The sequence below is a fragment of the Geospiza fortis genome, unplaced genomic scaffold (assembly GCF_000277835.1).
Source record: "Geospiza fortis unplaced genomic scaffold, GeoFor_1.0 scaffold408, whole genome shotgun sequence".
NCBI lineage: Eukaryota > Metazoa > Chordata > Aves > Passeriformes > Thraupidae > Geospiza > Geospiza fortis.
Window position 1 is genome coordinate 3,850,073 of NW_005054330.1, and position 17,116 is coordinate 3,867,188.

At 46.4% G+C, this 17,116-nt stretch overlaps 2 protein-coding genes across 4 annotated transcripts in view; one reads left to right on the forward strand and one right to left on the reverse strand.

The window, feature by feature from the left end:
* Position 1: 1 nt before the first annotated feature.
* YDJC (YdjC chitooligosaccharide deacetylase homolog) lies at positions 2-12,866 on the forward strand. Of its 2 annotated transcripts, XM_005421465.2 has the most exons (6): positions 2-74; positions 163-335; positions 8,038-8,197; positions 8,902-9,001; positions 9,903-10,080; positions 11,482-12,866. In XM_005421465.2, exons 2-6 carry the CDS (start codon positions 178-180, stop codon positions 11,789-11,791), a joined length of 906 nt encoding a protein of 301 aa, XP_005421522.1. In that variant the 5' UTR covers positions 2-74; positions 163-177; the 3' UTR covers positions 11,792-12,866. The 2 variants fall into 2 exon arrangements, with proteins under 2 accessions (XP_005421522.1, XP_030913230.1); XM_031057370.1 differs by lacking the exon at positions 2-74 and having other exon boundaries at positions 9,969-10,080.
* An 842-nt stretch (positions 12,867-13,708) lies between these two features.
* The window catches only part of UBE2L3 (ubiquitin conjugating enzyme E2 L3), a 17,106-nt gene continuing 13,698 nt past the window's right edge, over positions 13,709-17,116 (reverse strand). For both annotated transcript variants that reach the window (XM_031057372.1, XM_031057371.1), the window contains exon 4: positions 13,709-16,405. In XM_031057372.1, coding sequence (XP_030913232.1) covers positions 16,251-16,405 — 155 coding nt within the window. In that variant the 3' untranslated portion in view covers positions 13,709-16,250. The remainder of the gene's footprint in view (positions 16,406-17,116) is intronic.

Here is a 17,116-nt window from a genome sequence, read left to right on the forward strand (position 1 = left end):
TGCTGGGAGCCAGCGGCGGGCTGAGGTGGAGCAGGAGTTACTCAGGGGCTGAGTCACGATTGGGTTTGCCCGCGGTAAGCCTCTCTTTTCCTGTTTGCCGGTGATCTGCAGGCTGCCGAGTGTTCCGATTTAACCTCCTTTTACTTTTTTTTTTTTTGCTAGGGATGACATCTAAGGATGCTTCAGGTGAAGCTAATAATAACTGGAGATGACTTCGGCTATTGTCCTCGGAGAAACCAAGGCATTGTGGACTGTTTCCTGGCTGGTGCCGTATCTAACGTGTCCCTTCTAGTCAACGGAAGTGCTGCAGCAGATGCAGCCAAGCTGGCAAGGAGGTAAGCTACTTTCTTTAGGTCCTTTGTGGACAGCCTCCACAAAAAACCAAGCCTGGAAAATTTAGTATTTTGTGGCCCCAGAATAAACACTGTTCATAGCTCAGGCTGGTACAGGAAAACTGTATTCAGACATATTTACTAAGACTCTTCGTAGTAAAACCAGTGATCTGCTAACTAATACCACTAATGGTCTTTCTCTGGAATTGGCCACTGCACCTTTCCCCCCCCTCAGGGTAGGAAGCCATTTCCACTATTTGACTAGTAGAATTTGGGTTTGTCAGACTTTCTCCTTCCACACTCCTAAAAACGCATCATCAGAAGGAAAGTGCACATTATATACTCAGACCAATATGCTACCCCTAAAACCATAAGAGTATAAAAGCACAAGTCTTTAAATCTCATTTAATTGATCCATTTCACCCAGGCTGGACACAAGGTCAGCCAGGCTCATTGCAGAATCAGGCAAAGGCGTGATTCTGCAAAGGCTTATTTATAAAACTGGGCAGTGGAAAACTTGACTTTTTCCCCATCCTGTAAACCTTTTTTAAAAAGCACATCAACATTTCTATTAATTCTAGGCTTGATAAACACATCTGTAAAAATGCATACATAAAGAAAGGGACAATACCTTGTACCTACCACCTTTACTTCTCCACCAACTTCAGAGGCTGCTGGCACAGTTAGCTCTGCAGTGGATCAAATGCTGTGTGTCAGTCTCATAGTCTAGTCTATCAAATCCTTTAATGAGAAGCATTATTTGTGTTTAGGAGATAAAACCCAGCTAAACCACTCAGCTCTGGTGTGGGCAGGTGCTTGAAAGCAGGAATATGTCCTGAAAGAGAGAACATCAGGGTTGAAGCTGTATTGCTGCTACATAAACTGAGACCTTATGCTCCAAATGCAGTTGCTGTGGGGAAGAGTTTCATGAGAGTCCTGCTGACCTTGTTCTCATTGAGCATCTCTCATCAGTTTGCTGTGATTTTAGGGGTACTTGGAAATTGCTTGTAGCTTCTTTGGAGCAGGGTAGTGGAGGAAAGCCAGGGTGCTGTGTTAGTGGCAATCTGGTCTGTAAAAAGGCTAAAGATTCCCCACAAACATCGAGGGAGGAGCTGCCTGGCAACGAGAAGGGGAGAGGCACCACACCAGTAAGATTCCTAAAATCCTATTAGTAAATAAAACATAAAACACAGAGATAAAGCCAGCACATCTCTCAGCCACAGAGGCACTGTGAAACCCTTTAAGCCCCAGTGGTCTGGTAATGTTGTCAGCTATTTTAGCCACGGTCTTTAGCAGGCTTTTAAAATAGAATCCACCTGGCCTCATTTCCATAGCCAGGAAGTAGGCCGTGTAATCAGGGGTTTAAAAAGCATCTTCCAGTCCAGGTCATGACACTGGTGCTGGCAGCTGATAGGGGTGTGAAAAGCCAGGTTGGAGGGCAGGGGACAGCAGAGGCTGCAGCCTGCTGCTACAATCTGATTTTTTTTTGGGGAGGGAACGTAATTTTGAATTGTCAATGTGAATGAAATGGATTTAAATCTGTTTCTGAGCATCTAAGCAGGGTGACTTTGGGAACATCTGCCAGCTCTGAAGATCAGCAGCCCAGGTTCTACAGTTCCTCATTTGTGTAACTCTCTGCAGGTGTACTCAGGCCTACCCAGCTATGGCAGGAGCATTAGCAGGTGTGGTGAAGAGGTTTCCTCCTGTTGTAATGCAAGCCCAGCTTCAGCTGCTGCTAATTGGCACCTGTGTGTGTAAACAAACCCCTGTGTCACCCCTGAGATGTTTGTTCATGTCACAAAGGCTGATGCAAACTCTTTCTACACAGATGACAAATAGGTCAGACTTGCTAGAAATGTCATTGAGTCCTCCTCATCTTGTGCTGCAGAAATGGGAAAGGATCACTTGCTTGACTGCCTTGCCAATATTATTCCCTCTTTCCCCTGCTTGGTGACATCTCCCATCCCACTGTAAATATTGAGGCTTTTTCTATTATGGGATGAAAGTCTGCCTGCTGGTTTTTTTCTCCTCATGTTTGTCTTCCCCTATTCAGCCTTGACCAGTGGCATAAGCAGGAAGAGTGGATCTGTCCCCAGCTGAGAGAAGAGGCTTGAAGCAAGTAGCTTGTCCTTTCCTGGGGCACATTCCAGTGCTGTGGGATTTGGTCTTTCACACACATAGTGCCAGGATTGTCAGAGTGATGGACTGCTTTTATGGCTTCTTGATAAACTGTCTATGACATGATTGCTTGTAACTGCAAGTCTTAGACTCTCACTCCTCGCCTGGTTTTAAGTTAATTTGACACAGTCAGAGCTAATTAATAAGTAGACAACTTTTCCTTCCTAAGCACTTCATGCTGCCCTACAATGTTAGGACTTGGCATCCTTCAGAAAAGAACACAGTTCCTCTCAAATTTCTTTCTTCCTTTCATTTTCACAATAATTCTGTAGTTTCTGGGTATACCATCTGTTGCCCCAAGCCTTGATTAAAAGCCTTGGCAGACATGTGATGATAGTCAGCAGATCTTTGTAGCAGCTCTAACACAAGCCAACTGCAGAACAGCAGAACTAAGCAGTAAAAAATACACCTTCCTTAACATTCAGGCTCAGCACCTTGGGCTCTCCTCATCCACTGTCACCACAGGCCTGGAAGAAGGGGCACACTCATTTCTGGCAACAGAGGAGTTTCAGCAAAGGCCTGATCCATCACCAAATGACAAACCTGTTGATAGCATCTGCCAGAGCAGAACATAACCAGAGCAGCAGGTGGGAGAACAGACTGCCATTGTGGGTTGTGGGTTTTTTCAGTAATTCAAAACTTTTCTCTTTATGGGGCCTTGACTGACTGTGATTTCCTGCTTATCCATATAATATAATCTCAATTTTCTACTTAACAGGCCCTGTCTTGAAGTCAGCCAGACTTTCTGGTGATTATTCCAGAGCCTTTCCCAGAAACTGGAAGGGTTATTTTGTAACCTGAAATGAAGAGATGCCTTAATTTTTCCTTAGAAATTTGGAGATAGAACTAGAGACATCTAAGACAGTTTGCTGCTATATCCTCCCACCCCTCCCCTTTACATCAAATAGCTCAGGTGTCACTGAGCTTTAGGACCTTTTTCCATTTGTGTACAAATAGCTCATGAAGAGTGACATATTTTAGAACACAACTCAGTCTTCCTGGGTGTTTTTTTGCAGTTTAAATACTGAACATCAGCCAAAGCCCCCACAACATCTGGGTACATGTAACAGAAGGATCTAACAAAGCCACATTTAATTGCTCTCTATGTTTTCACTTCCTTTCCCATCAACACTAATTGCAAAATGTGTTTGTAAATTGTGACTTAATTCTGACCCTCCCAGTTAACATCTGACTAATATAGAAATCTCTCATGCATTCTCATCAACCCTTGTATGTGACTGTTAATCACACAGCAGACAGTTCTCTGCTGAACTGTTTGGATAGGGGTGGGGCCCAATCTGAAGCCTCACACCAGAATCCGAGATCATATTGACTTCACTGGCAGCAGCCCATTTTACTGATGTGAGGCTACAGACACAGGAGCTGCACTTGATACAATGATGTAATTACAACAGAAACCCGGGTCCCCGAGCTCTGTTACAGCACCAGCTCAACTCTGCAGAGGCTTTAGAGTATTTCTGGCAGAAGAAATAGGTTTTTAGCAGTAATAGAGCAAGAAAATATGTTATTTGATGAAAGACAGATATTACTGAATGGTGAAAGTGTGTGTGTGAGGAAGTATACAAATGCCAACACAAGGAAAGTAAGAAGTGCACATTTTAACTCAAAGCCTTGCTTTGTCTGGCTTCAGACACTTGGGTGTTCACTGGAGTGAGATGATGAGATACAGATATTTACATGAGGCTCTGACTTGGGTCACACTTGGGCTGAAACCTGATGATCAGCAGTTTCCTGGATGATACAAATTTCTGGATTATACAGTAGGTTGTTGAATGTGGGATCTGTTTACCCATTAAGGGAAAGGGTAAAGTGCTGTGCTTATGCCAGAGCACCCAGCCTTCAGCAAGGCAACTGGAACAGTGCTTGGCAAAACTCAGAATTGCCACAGCCATTGCAAGTGTCCTGTGGCATGGCCAGGCAGGAGCCAGGACACTGTTACTCATCCACCAACCCCAGTGACTCAGGGCAGTGCCCATCTCCAGGGTCAAGGAACAGGGATTGCAGCTGCACACTGCCTCAGCAGAGACATTTATCCAGAGCACTCGTGTGGCAAAACAAGCAACTACTTGAAAAGGAAGCAGTTTAACTGACTGTATTTCCTCTCTCTTTGATAACTGGACTGGGCCTGCTGACTCAGAAATCTTTCCAGGGTGAATTCCTTCTAGCACCTGCTGTAAGGATATTTCCTCCTGCACAAGTCTCTCCTTTTTTCCCTCCACCTCTACAAGGAATGCTGAGAAGAGACCCACAGAAGTAACAGCCAGCTTTCAGTGCAAGCAGCTCTCTGATGCATTGAGCTCAGTGGCCTGAACCTCTTCTCCATAGGTTCCCAAGCAGCTCAGTCTGATGCTGCTCCTGCTGTAGGAGCACACACCTGTAGCCTGTGACTTTATCAGGAATGAAGTGAACCCCTGGGCTAAATCCTGCTTCATTTCTGCATTTCCTGGGGCACCGGGACAGACTTGCAGACACAGAGGGGCCTCTCCAAACAGACTGGAAGGGTCATTGCAGCTTAGAAGAGTCACAAAAAAGGATTTAGGGACACCAAGTAGATTCTTCACATCATTTTGTTTCGGCAATGGTAGCTGTGTGCAGAAACTAAACTTGTCTGAAGCCCAATGCCAATCCTTTTATTTTGCATCTTGTGTGAGCAATTAGCAGTTAATGACCAGCAGTGACCAGCAGGGCTCACCCTGTCCCATCTGGAAAGGGCTTGGGCAGAGGAGTTTGAGGCCAAACCCACAACAGCTGAGCTCTGGTCCCAGGGCAGCATCACATGCTATGTAAGCTGCTTGAGCTGCTGGTCTCTGCTTCAGTATTTCAGCCAACAAATTAGCAGCTATTTTACAGTCTTTTGAAAGATGTGGGCAACTGCAAAGTATATTTCTGTAGCAGAAACAATCCTATGTGCTCTGAAAATTGGGCCCTCTCAGGATATTCCTGCACCTTGACTTTTTCTCCCTTCGAGCTTGCAGTGGAACTCTGCTGTACCCACTGCTCTGTCCTTCTCCCCATATCCTTACAACCTTCCCATGCCTTCTTCTGTGCACCTCCCACAGATGAACATTTCTGAACAAGTTTCTCATGTGCAGCATTTTGAGTTTTGCTTTCAGTGCCTCTATCCCAGAGCCATTAAACACAAGCAGTTCCTCTCCAGATGCCTCAGCATGCACAGTCTGTCAAACCAGGACTGGCTCCACGATAACACTATTAAGATATTCAGCTGGTGTTAGGCAAAGCTCTGAAACACACTCTAATGTTACAGCCAGGGTCTCCTCTTACCCAAGGACAAGGCCAGCTCTCTCTGCACTTCCACATTCTGCACATTCCCAGCTCTGGGGCTGGGTTCAGCCCTGGCCAGGAGCTGCTCTCATGTTCCTCAGTGCAGCCCTTGGCTCCTTGGTGTCCCACACCTGTCAGAGGGACTTGTCTTCTCCTGGAAATAGCCTCCCTCACAACGTTTGAGGCATTGCACAATTGGAGGCAGTTCATTTGATGCTCCTGGGAGACAACACTGAGAGGCTCAGCTGTTCATTTCTTGCCCTCCCACAACACATGAGAAAGAGAGTACTCAACAGAAAAAGTCCATCTGCTGATTCATGGTAACACAGGAATCCTTTTTTTCTTGCAAACAGCACTGGCTGTGGTACAAATAATACTCCAGCTGAGGCAGTAAGAGCTTCCCAGAGACAGAATAAAGAATCTGGGGTGGATTTCTAAAAGAAAACCAAAAGAAAACCACAGGCTTGCCCTCTGCCTTTGGACTTGTGCAGGGTGCCCAGCCAGTCCCAGGATGGAGGGGAAGCCCTCCTGCCACAGCAACCCCTGCACTGCAGCTGCCTCCTGTGCTGCCCTGCAGCCTGTCCCCCCCAGTGACACACCTTCCACCTCTTGTGTCAGCCAGGAGTTGGTGTGCACGTGTGCTCAGGCCCCTGCTATGATGAACATTTATCACCAGTGAAACAATCGGGCCCTGCCGCACAGAAATCACCAGATCAGAAAAGCCAGAGAGGACCTTTTCCTTCACAAGCTGTTTTGCTCCATTAAACAAACATTCGAGCTCCTTAATCACACAATGGACTAATTTTGTTCACAGAGCTGTGCATACAATTTGACTCCAAACATTTATGTCTTTGAGAAGTAGTATCTAGCAACTGACTGCACCATCTACCTGGATCACAAGACATGGGAGAGCCAGGAAAAAAAAGGCTTTCAGTCCTTCAAGGGCCAAAGCCTTAGGTCCTGAATGAGCTAAATGACTCTGACTTGGTCCAATCCATCCACAGTCCTGTCTCCAGTGAGCTGGTGCTTCACCAGTCAGCTTCAGATGTCTCAGTTTTGCACCCTTTGCCTCAATGGAGATTGTTTTTGTTTTCTCCTTGTGGTACAAGGGCTGCGTCAGGGACAGACCACACCCACTTTTAACAGCTCCGTGCAGAAGTTCCAAGAAGGGTTTAAAGCATCACAGACTTGTTGTCTTGAAATTCACTCTGCACCATGACTCAGGCTGGGCAGCACAGATGGAACATTGCACTTTTGTCATCCCCTCACTGGGTCAGCCAGAGGCCACGGGTTGTCTTGGAAAAAGTTTCAAAGCATCATTTTGGCTACTGATTCTGAGGATTTCCACAAATGCTAATGAGACCCAGCACAAATCCAAGCATGCACAAGTCCTGTTCTCATTGTGGGGGAATCCACAGCACTCTGCTAAGGCCTGAGGGGAGCTCTGCAGCCACACCAGATCCATAGTTCCTTTTATTTTTTTTGAATCTTACAGCTTGCAACTGGGTAATCAGTCATACCCCTATGGCTCCTTAGCAAGGCTCTACATTTCACTGTGGCCTCCTTGCACTGATCCTTCTGTGGTTGTGCCAGGGAGGTGCTGCTCTGTACAGCTCATCCTTGCCACTCACTGAGTGATTGCTCCAGTAGACAGAAGCCTGGCCACTGCAGGAATTTCAGCTGCAGCCCCTTGTATTTACACCTGTAGCCTGTGCTGTTGCCATAACAGCTTCCTTGGACACTGTTTATATATAAATGACTGGATTCTAGTTAAGGGCAGCTTTAGGAGTCATCAAGTAAAACTCACATGTCTCATAAATGTACCACCTTTAACAGGCTGAACAACTCGAGAGGATACCTAGCAAGGGCTAATGGAGCACTTTAGAAAATGCTGAAGATCTGGATGTTTTGGTTGGTTATCAGTGAGTGCAGTTCCTGGAGTGCAGTCACAGCATTTAGCCCAAGATACCTCGTGCTGTGAGTCAGGGTGGGGGCACTCACAGGCTGGCCCTGGGTAGAGTGCTCAGTGCTGTTACCTGGAGATGCCCTGCTCTGGCTGGGGTCACTGCCATCCTTTCTGGCAGAGCTGAGATACAAAGAGGTGCCCCAGTGAGTACTGCAACACCTCTAAGATCAGTCTGGTTCTTACACTTTAATCTCCCCCTCTTTGACCACAGTGAGGGAGGGAGGTGCAAAGCTTGGCAGACGTTTCGCTCTCTTACAGATACAACATCCCAATAGGCCTGCATGCCAACCTCTCCGAGGGCTCCCCTGTGTGTGAGGTGCTCAAGACAAACTCTTCTCTGCTCAACCAGGATGGATTCTTCCATGGAAAAATGGGATTCAGAACAGCTCTATCAAAAGGTCTCCTGAAAATGTCAGAGGTAGGAGAAAGCCACATACAGCTGTACAACTTGCCTTCCTGATACAAATCAGCCTGCATTTATCCCAGCACATAACAGCTGAGGACCTTTCCCAGATCCCAGCTATGAGTAGGCTTAAAGATGAACCCTGCCTGTGCTGCCTGTGCAGCTTGAGCTGGCTTTTAAGTCCTGAGCCTCATTCTGCCGAAGGCTCTGCAGCCTTTGAGACCACCCATTCCTCCCTGATTCAGTGCCTGTATACACTGTTAACTATTTATCTGAAGAGGTAGAAGGGGCATTGGGACAGATATTTACAAAGAACCTAGAGATCAGTAAAGAGCAAATGACAGAAAGTCCTAAGTAGGTAGCAGGCTTTTCATCAGCTTGTGAGAAGTTTTGGTTCGCTAGGGAGGTGGCTGGTTTTGCCCCATGAGCAAGGATGAACATGTTCAGGTGATCAAAACTGCTTCAATTTAAACAGAAATTTATACTTAGAATAATATTTAGAACATCCCCACCATTCCCATAAGCAGTACCACAAAGAGCCCCATGCCCCAGGGAGGCTCTGGGTAACCCAGCAGTGCTGCCCATCCCTGTAAAAGCACAGCACATCCTGCTTCCCAGAGCTGGGTCCTGACTCCTGCCCAGGGGGGTCCCAGCAGCCCCACCACTCCCCTGCTCTCAGCCTCTGCCAGGTCTTACTCTGACCCTTTTCTGCTGCACAGGTGAAGCAGGAGCTCAAGGCCCAGGTGGAGCTGTTCCGTGAGCTGACAGGTCACCTACCTCCCCACATGGATGGGCACCAGCACGTCCACGTTCTCCCAGGTAAGAGGAAATCTCCTGCACTAAGCAGGTGAGATTCAGCTCAGAGGGGCCTCCCCCTGCAACAGCTCCCTTATGGGCAATAAGCCCCACCACGAGACACCTGCTGGCTGTTGCAGTTTGAATGTTCCCACCTGAGCCCACAGTCCTGCCCAGAGCCAAACTCTGCTTGGAGCCCTGGGCCTTCCCTTAGCAGCACCAGGGCATTAATGACACAAATGGCCAAGGTTACACCTCTTCCTCCAAGGACCAGTAATTCTCTTCAGCATCCTAATTCCATGTTCTTACCCACACTGGAGGAGGCAGACCAAAGCCAGCAGCAGACTGGCCAGTTTAAACTGGAATGCTGGAGATTGCAGTAGCTGGTGGCTCTTTCAGATGCTACAGAACTCCATCCTGTCCGTTGTGTTCCCACCCCAGTCACTACCTGCAGGTCTCAGCTTTAGAGATGAGCAAGGATCTTTTCTCCTTGTTTTGCAAATAAAGTCATTGTGGTACACAGATGGAAAATGGAGTGAGAAAAGAATCCAGGTTTTCCCACTGCAGTACTGACTGCCTCCAGATAACATTGCTCTGGCTGTACAAGGACTTGATGAGGAGTTTGTTCCTGACAATGCAGCCACCTCTGGTGCACTCTAAGACCAGAGTCACTCACTTAGAAGGGGGGCTGGACTAAAGGCTCAGTGCTGAAAGGAGGAAAGGCACCTACGGGAGAAATTTAGGGAGAAATGTTTCCAGTATAGGAGGTGACTCCCATACAGATGGATTTCAGCAGAAGATAAACCAAATGGAATTTTATTTTCTTAAACACAGAAAGGAAAGAAGCCTCTGTGCTAACAGCTTGCAGGGGACATGAGAAGCTGCTTATCCAACTCCTGACTGCAGTCTCTGGTTTTGCTTACAGAGGTCAGGAATGTGTTTGCAGAGGTGTTAGAGGAATATGGGATTAAATACACACGTGTCCCCATAGAGCCAGGCCTTCATAACTGTGACTGGATTCCACCATCCCTGATGGACTTTTACCTGGGAGTAGAAGAAGATTCTTTTAACACAGTGGATGTGTTTACAAAGCATGGAATAAGGTAATACAGGTATTACTCATCCTTTTTTGTAGTAAAACATTAAGATTGTATCAGTTCCTGATAGCATCTTTCAAAAATGGAACACCATCTTGCTCTTTCCTCTTTGGACTTAGAGAAAGGTTCAGGAGGAGCACAGAAGTGCCAGGGGCACAAGAGCTTAGGAAGTTTTGTTTGAACAGAGATGAGTCACTTTCCACTTGAAAAGGCATTCTTTTCAGGGTATGCTTCTCAGCCTTTCTAGTGAAGCTTCCTCAGCCTGGCATCTGGAATGCCAGGAGAAATGCTGCATCAATGCTGGAATTTCAAAAGTATTATCTAAGGAAAGTGTTTAAGAACTAAATTTTCATCTTCCTGTTGTAGTAGAGAAAGGGTTTTATGTAGCATGAATGAGACTAATTAGAAGCAGGTATTTGTTAAGGGGAAGAGATGAGCTCTGAGAGCTGGTAGTACCACACCAGGTGATCACTGCTGTAAGCAAACAGCCTTGTCAGTGTCCTGCATCTCGGGCCAAACCCTGAAAGCTCAGCCCTTCCCCCAGTAAAATCCTTCTCTTAAAAGCTTAGACTGTTTTATGGGTTCAAGGCCTTTCACTAGAGACCCTTGCAGTCACCTGTCCTTTGGGGCAGATGTCATTACCTCCTCAGTCCACTGGAAACATTATCTTCTGGGGTTTTATTTTTTGTATCAGTGGTTCTGAACACCAGCAGCAGGCTGGTATTTCTCCCTTCTCAAGAACAGCCGAGCTGGGCTCTTCTGTCATCATTCAGGTAAAGACTCCAGCCTTGATTTCTTCCGAAAACATTTTCATTCTGCCCTCACATGCAGTGGCTCAGCTCTCCTGGACTCGTCCAGGCCACACTTAGAACTGACACTTGCAGCCAGACTTGAACGAAGAATTGTGTGAAGCTAAGAAGCAGCGTGTAGGTGGTGTCCTCTAGGAGAAACATTTTGTCCAGTTATTATGGCTCTTTGATATATTCTGGCAAAGGCTTCTTTAGCTGGGTGGTTGCCATTTTATTTCAGTCACTTTTGTTTCTATTTAGCTGAGGGTTATTATTCAGGATTAATTTATTTTGATAGTGTGGCATTTCTCAGTTCAGCGTTGCTCTTTGCTTTTGGGACAATAAAATGCACCTGAAAGCTCACAGATGCCAAACACAGTACTGGGGCTTTGCTGGGCCTTGCTGTCCCTGCAGAACTGCTGCCTGAAATAGGATCCTGGTTTCAATCAGGAAAAGTTCTGGTTTTACTTTTGTTTATAGTTAAAAGTGTTTTTTAAACTCCTCCCAATTTTATATCTTAAATTTTAGGTAAATTTTGATACCTAATCCACTGGACGTAACACAATTCTCTCCCTTGCCTCTTTAGCACTAACAGCAGTGTTCCCTCCTCTGGCTGCAGGTGGGCAGACATTTACATAGGCCTGAGCACCATGGGCAGGAACATGTCTGTCAGCAGCATCCAGAGTGCCATCGACAGCGCCGTGCTGCAGCTCCCGCCCAGGGCACCGCGCAGCGGCACCGTGACCATCGAGCTGATGGTGCACCCGGGGTACCCCAGTGTCCCCCCTGTGGGTGGCTGTGGGGAAGGACCAGATGATTTCTCACAGTCCTGGGAACGCCTCCATGAACTCCAGACATTAATTAAGCCAGAGCTGCAGAGCCATTACAAAAGCAGGAACATTCAGCTGTGTTCATTCAAAGATCTGTAAATAAAAGGCCATCCATCCATCCATCCATCCTCTGAAGACAGGCAGTTGCTAATGTCCAGAGAAGCCAGATCACCGTTATCAGTGTCACAGTCCCTGGTACAGCTCACAGGAGCTGTGAACAGCTCACCACCACCCTGTGACCAGCTCCAGACAGTACCCCAGAGCTCCAGCTGCCAGTTTTAAGGCCACAACATCTGCTCAAAACGTGCCAACTCCTGTGACACCCCCTCCACAGTGCCCCAGTGCAGCACAGGCTCCCAGGGCAGCAAAGGAGCAGCATGGGGACAGACTTGGCTGTGAGACACTGCAGCACAGCCCCCTGAGGGGTCTGATCATTTCTCCTGTCAGACCTGATGGCAAAACAAGAACCTTGCTGGGGAGTGGGTGCTGCTTTGACTCACCCGCTCAGTGCAGGTCACCCACAGGCCACCTTCAGCATTTGGCTCTCTGAGAGCAGCCAGTCCCTGCCTCCCACTTGTACCTGCTCACTGATGGTGAGGGGGGCAGGGACACATCACCCTCAGAGCCTTCCTCTGCTCGGAGCACTCGGGTCACACGTGGCCCCGTGGGGTCTCCAGCTGCCTCAGCCGCAGGAATTGTGTCTGCCTGCTTACGTTGCCTCTTGGTGTTAAGGCCCCCTAGGAAAGTAACATCAGCTGTAGCCCTTTTGGAGAGGCTTCTTATTTTTTGGATGACTTTGCAGGAGCAGCAACTGTTGACCCATCTGCTATTTCAGTGACTGCTGTGTGTGAGAGCAGCAGCAACTGGTCCTGCACCACCCACTGCCCCTCAGGACAACCATGAACTGTGACTCAGAAGGTCCTTGTATTTGTCCCTTTTGTTCCTGTCACCAGAGCATTCGAACTCCAGCAAGTCCCAGTAGTGCTGATATGTTCTTAACTGCAGCCCTGTCATTCCTGTAAGGACTTTCACATGGGGAAAAATTCTCTGCACAAGAGTGATCTATTTAACATAACTGGTTTTGTTAACTGTATTTTTTAATATAAAAAATATCAGTATCATCATTATTCTTTTAAATGAAAAATAAACTCCGATCTTTTCTACTGCAAAGCTTCAGGAGGCTTTTGGGTTTATTTACAACTGGTGAGCGAACTAAACCCACTCACCTGTCTGCTCCCACACCGCTGGAAGGGCCTCCCTTTCTGTCATTAGTGGGAACTGTCTGACCTTTTCTGTAACACGAGGAAGTTTTTGCCCTGTACAAGTAGAAAAAACATCAAGGATGCTGTAGAAAATCTTTTCCTCGATTCTTTCCTATATTATAGAAATGCCTTAGATGTCTGAGCCGGAGCCGGGTGAGAGCAGGGCAGGTCTTACCCTGGCGATGCTGCCGGGGGGCACCGGGAGAGCCCCGTGCCCGGAGCGCCCGCACCTGGCAGCGCCACCCCGCGCCCCCCGCGCCGCACTGCAGCCGCTGCCGGAGCGCAGAGCTCCATCGGCTATGGAATTGTCACCGCGTCCTCATGGATACTTTTAAACCTTATTATAAACATTTAAACTGCCTCACGTTCTAAGCGCTGGATTGGCTCTGATCGCACCCATCAGGACGTTACACCGCTGTGGAATTCTGCATGCATTTCCTCACAGCTGAGCACTGGAGACCTGGGGGCAGCCTTTACCCGAGCACTGTACTGTGAAAAACAGGTTTTGTAAATTCATTATTTTTAAATGAAGAGCATTAAACCCCAAATTTATGCTTAATTAGTGAAATGAATAATGAACTACTAAAAGACTATTCAATAAGGAACCTTTCAATTACATAAAATATAGGGAGATAAGGAAAATTCTCAGTAGTTCTGTGAAAGCTTTAAAGACAACCTGAGTTGAAATTAAAACACTACCACAATCCCAGTTAATTCCCACACCTCTGTGAAAATAAAACCATGCCACAAAGCCTTTGAGAGCAATTTTTATTAGGGTAGCAGAATGGACTTGCAGAAAGCCTATACCAGTACTCCTGGGTGTAGTTTCACCAGTGCGCTGCTTTCATTGTGGATGTTCAACTGCACGTTTAAAATTCAGCATGGCTTAGGGAACCAGAGAGAACAAGAGCTTGATTTCCTGAGTTATCCTAGGACTTCGCACTTGGATTTCTCCTCCTCAGCCTTCAGCCACACAGGTGCCAGATCCCTTTGTTCAGAGGCCGCCCCAGGCACGCACCAGCACTTTGTTTACACGTCTCACAGTTTAGCAATTGGACTATGAAGAACACACCAAGAGAACTGATAGCGAGATCTGTCTTCGTGTGAGCTCTGCAGCTGGGGGGGAGCGGCTGGCGCGGCTCAGCCACTGCTCCCGCGGGCACCGCGGCCCTTCCGTCCCTTCCCGCGGCATCCGGTCACAGCCAGGCAGACGGGCGCAGTCTTTGACCTGAGAGGCTTTACAACCACAGAGTAACTATTGAGTAGCAACGAGGGCAGCAAACTAGTGCTACAGTTTTGTTTCAAATAAAATTTAGAGGATGGTAAGTTTCCATGCCAACAGACATGATCAAAGGTACAGTGACTCGGGTGATGCAGAAGTTACACACTTCAGTTTGACAGATAATTTGGCATTATTTTATTATGAATCTGAGTGAGCGTGAACGAAACAAAATCAGTACCAACTTTCTGCAAATGAAGACACAAAGATGTGAAAATTTGGTAATAGTGCTCTCACAAGCCTGAAAACACTTAGGAAATGCAAGTTTCCGTAAATAAGGTGAATGTGGTTTAACTTTATTTACCTGCCAAAGAATCTGTCTAAGAACACTTAAAACATAAAATTTCTTAGCTCCCTAACTCATAAAAAAATTTACTTTCAACAGAGGTGAGGTACTGGGCTGTCATTGTTTACACTAAATTGGAAATGAAAGCCAAAGGACAGGGACGAATAAGGAAATAGCAAATACACAAGACATTAAAACCAAGAGAGATCTACTGCTTGACACACTAGTTCTGAAAGGTTGCAAAGGCAGAGGCTGCATTAAAACTGAATTTAGGAGTATAGGCAACCACCTAGGTGTCAGGGTTATTTCAACTCAGCTTCCTGCACATCAAAATGATATGTGCTCCCAGATACCGATGGATTTCTGGAAATAATCCATTCACTCAGTAGCAGAGCCCAGCTGCAGAAGGGGATACAGCAGGTTGACTGTGTGGCAGTTTGACTGTGGAGCTAGGATCACGCTCTGGGCTGGGGAGGAAAGGCAGCAGAAGCAGCAGAGACAGGCAAAGGATGCTCAGCTCTGAGGGGAAAGGCTCCCTCTCATTTCCCTCAGCATGCACAGGAGTGCCCCAGGGCAGCCGCAGGATGGCTCTGCCTGACAAAGCTGATGGACTGACTGACACTGAGCACTCACTGCAGCCCTGCCCCTGTGCTGAACACAGCAGCAGCAGCAGCCAAGCACACTCTGCCCCACCTTAGCTCAGGCCTGGCCTGGCAGCCGTGCTGGGGCTGGGAGCAGCCCTAGGGCCCTCCCACAAACACAGATGCTCCTGACGCATTCTGAGGGAAAACGTTCAGAGAGGACAGCAGTGCTGTCAGATTTAGTTCTTGAATTCAAAATTAACGTTTCCAAAATAATGATTTTAAATTCAAAAGACAGTTTGTCACTTTGGTACCTCTTGGTCCCCAATTTCTGGAACTCTCCTGGATTGGTTGCAATGTTGTTCTGTGCATGTTTCCCACTACTCTGCATAGGTATTAAAGATAGAAGTGAAGGAAGTTTGCAATCACATTCTACTACTACAGATTTTTTTCCCAAAGTTTTCCAAGAGCAGAACTTAAGCCGTATTCTAATTCAATGATGCACACAAAAACTTGGGTTTCCCCATTTAATAGACATTGGCCAGATTTACATCAGACCCAGACATTATTTCTGATTGGTTTTGTGGGTTGGATTTTGTTTATTATGTTACAAACTGAAGTTCAGGGGAACTTGCAACAAGTCCCACAAAGCACAGTGCAACATTTAGAAAGAAAAGTAAACGAAACTGCCAAACACTCAATCATTTTCTGCTGGAACTGGGATATTTTTCCTAAGACATCACTTTGAGGAGGGGGTTAAAATTCAATGAATGAACTCAAGATAGTGGGAACTGCAAGGAAAAATAAGAAATGACAGCCACAACCTTTTCAATTTAAGGGCAGAATATAAGTCTAAGATATTTTTGATAAATTCTGACAAGAAAAAGAAAACAGCATACTTTAAAGTATATTGAAGCAGTGATTTTTAAACAAAGAAAGCAGAACTAGAACATCTTAAATTTTAATCCTTTCTTTACAGGTTACCTAGCCCACTTTTGATTAAGAAAACTGTAGAAAGTTAGTAACAGCCACAAGTTCACACCGAAAGGTGGCACTTGTCAATTTTCCATAGAGTCCTGCTTTACGGGGTGTCTCAAATGCACTGCTCCGATCTTCTATCATAGGTTGCTGACAGCACTTGTGTCAGATTTTAGTCCACTGGTCGCTTTTCACCATATTTCTTTGTAAACTCTTCAGCGTTCTTACAGAATTTTTTACGGTCCTTAGAGTATTCTTCAGCTAGGTCAGCCCGGAGGGGGTGCTCGGGCTGTGGATCATTCACCAGTGCTATGAGGGACTGGATTACTGTCAAAAGAAGTATAAACACTGTCAGAGACTTAGATGGGTAATTTTTCAAAATCAAAATGTAAGCAAAATTCCCCTGTAAGGAAAGAGCTTTAACTGCATTTAAATACATCCCCATAAATCTCGGGCCTTTTCAAGCACAGGGTGTGAGTAAGCTGCAGTGATATGCCAAGATTTAGCTCAATGACCATGAATGAACACCAGAAAATCGTATTTGTAAACAAAATCAACATGAATAGAGACCAAAGTGCACTACAAATCATTTCCCATGTAACTGGCATCTCACCTAAAATCCTCTCCTATGGCTGAGAACGAATCAAAGTCCTCAGACAGGTTCCCTGAAGGGATTTGGTGAAGATGGAATTTGCACCATGAAGCATTTCCCAGCATCTGTCACAGGGACGCAGCTGTGACTGACCCTCTTCTGGAAACCTTTTTTTCCCAGCTTTATTTCCCTGTGATTCTTACATCTATGAACAGCAGGCATGTCTTCCCTTCACTCTCAACTTCCCAAGGCAGCCACCAGTAGAGATGTACTGGGCAAACAACAGGGTGAGAATGGCAAGGTGCTCACAGCAACGTCACCAATGTCCCTGTCACTTACTGAAGAAAAGTCACTCTTCAGGAAATGGAAGTACACCTGACATTTACACAGTGAACCTCACACCCCACAGTGCCATTCACTGCTACATTTTTCTCTGGGCAGGAATG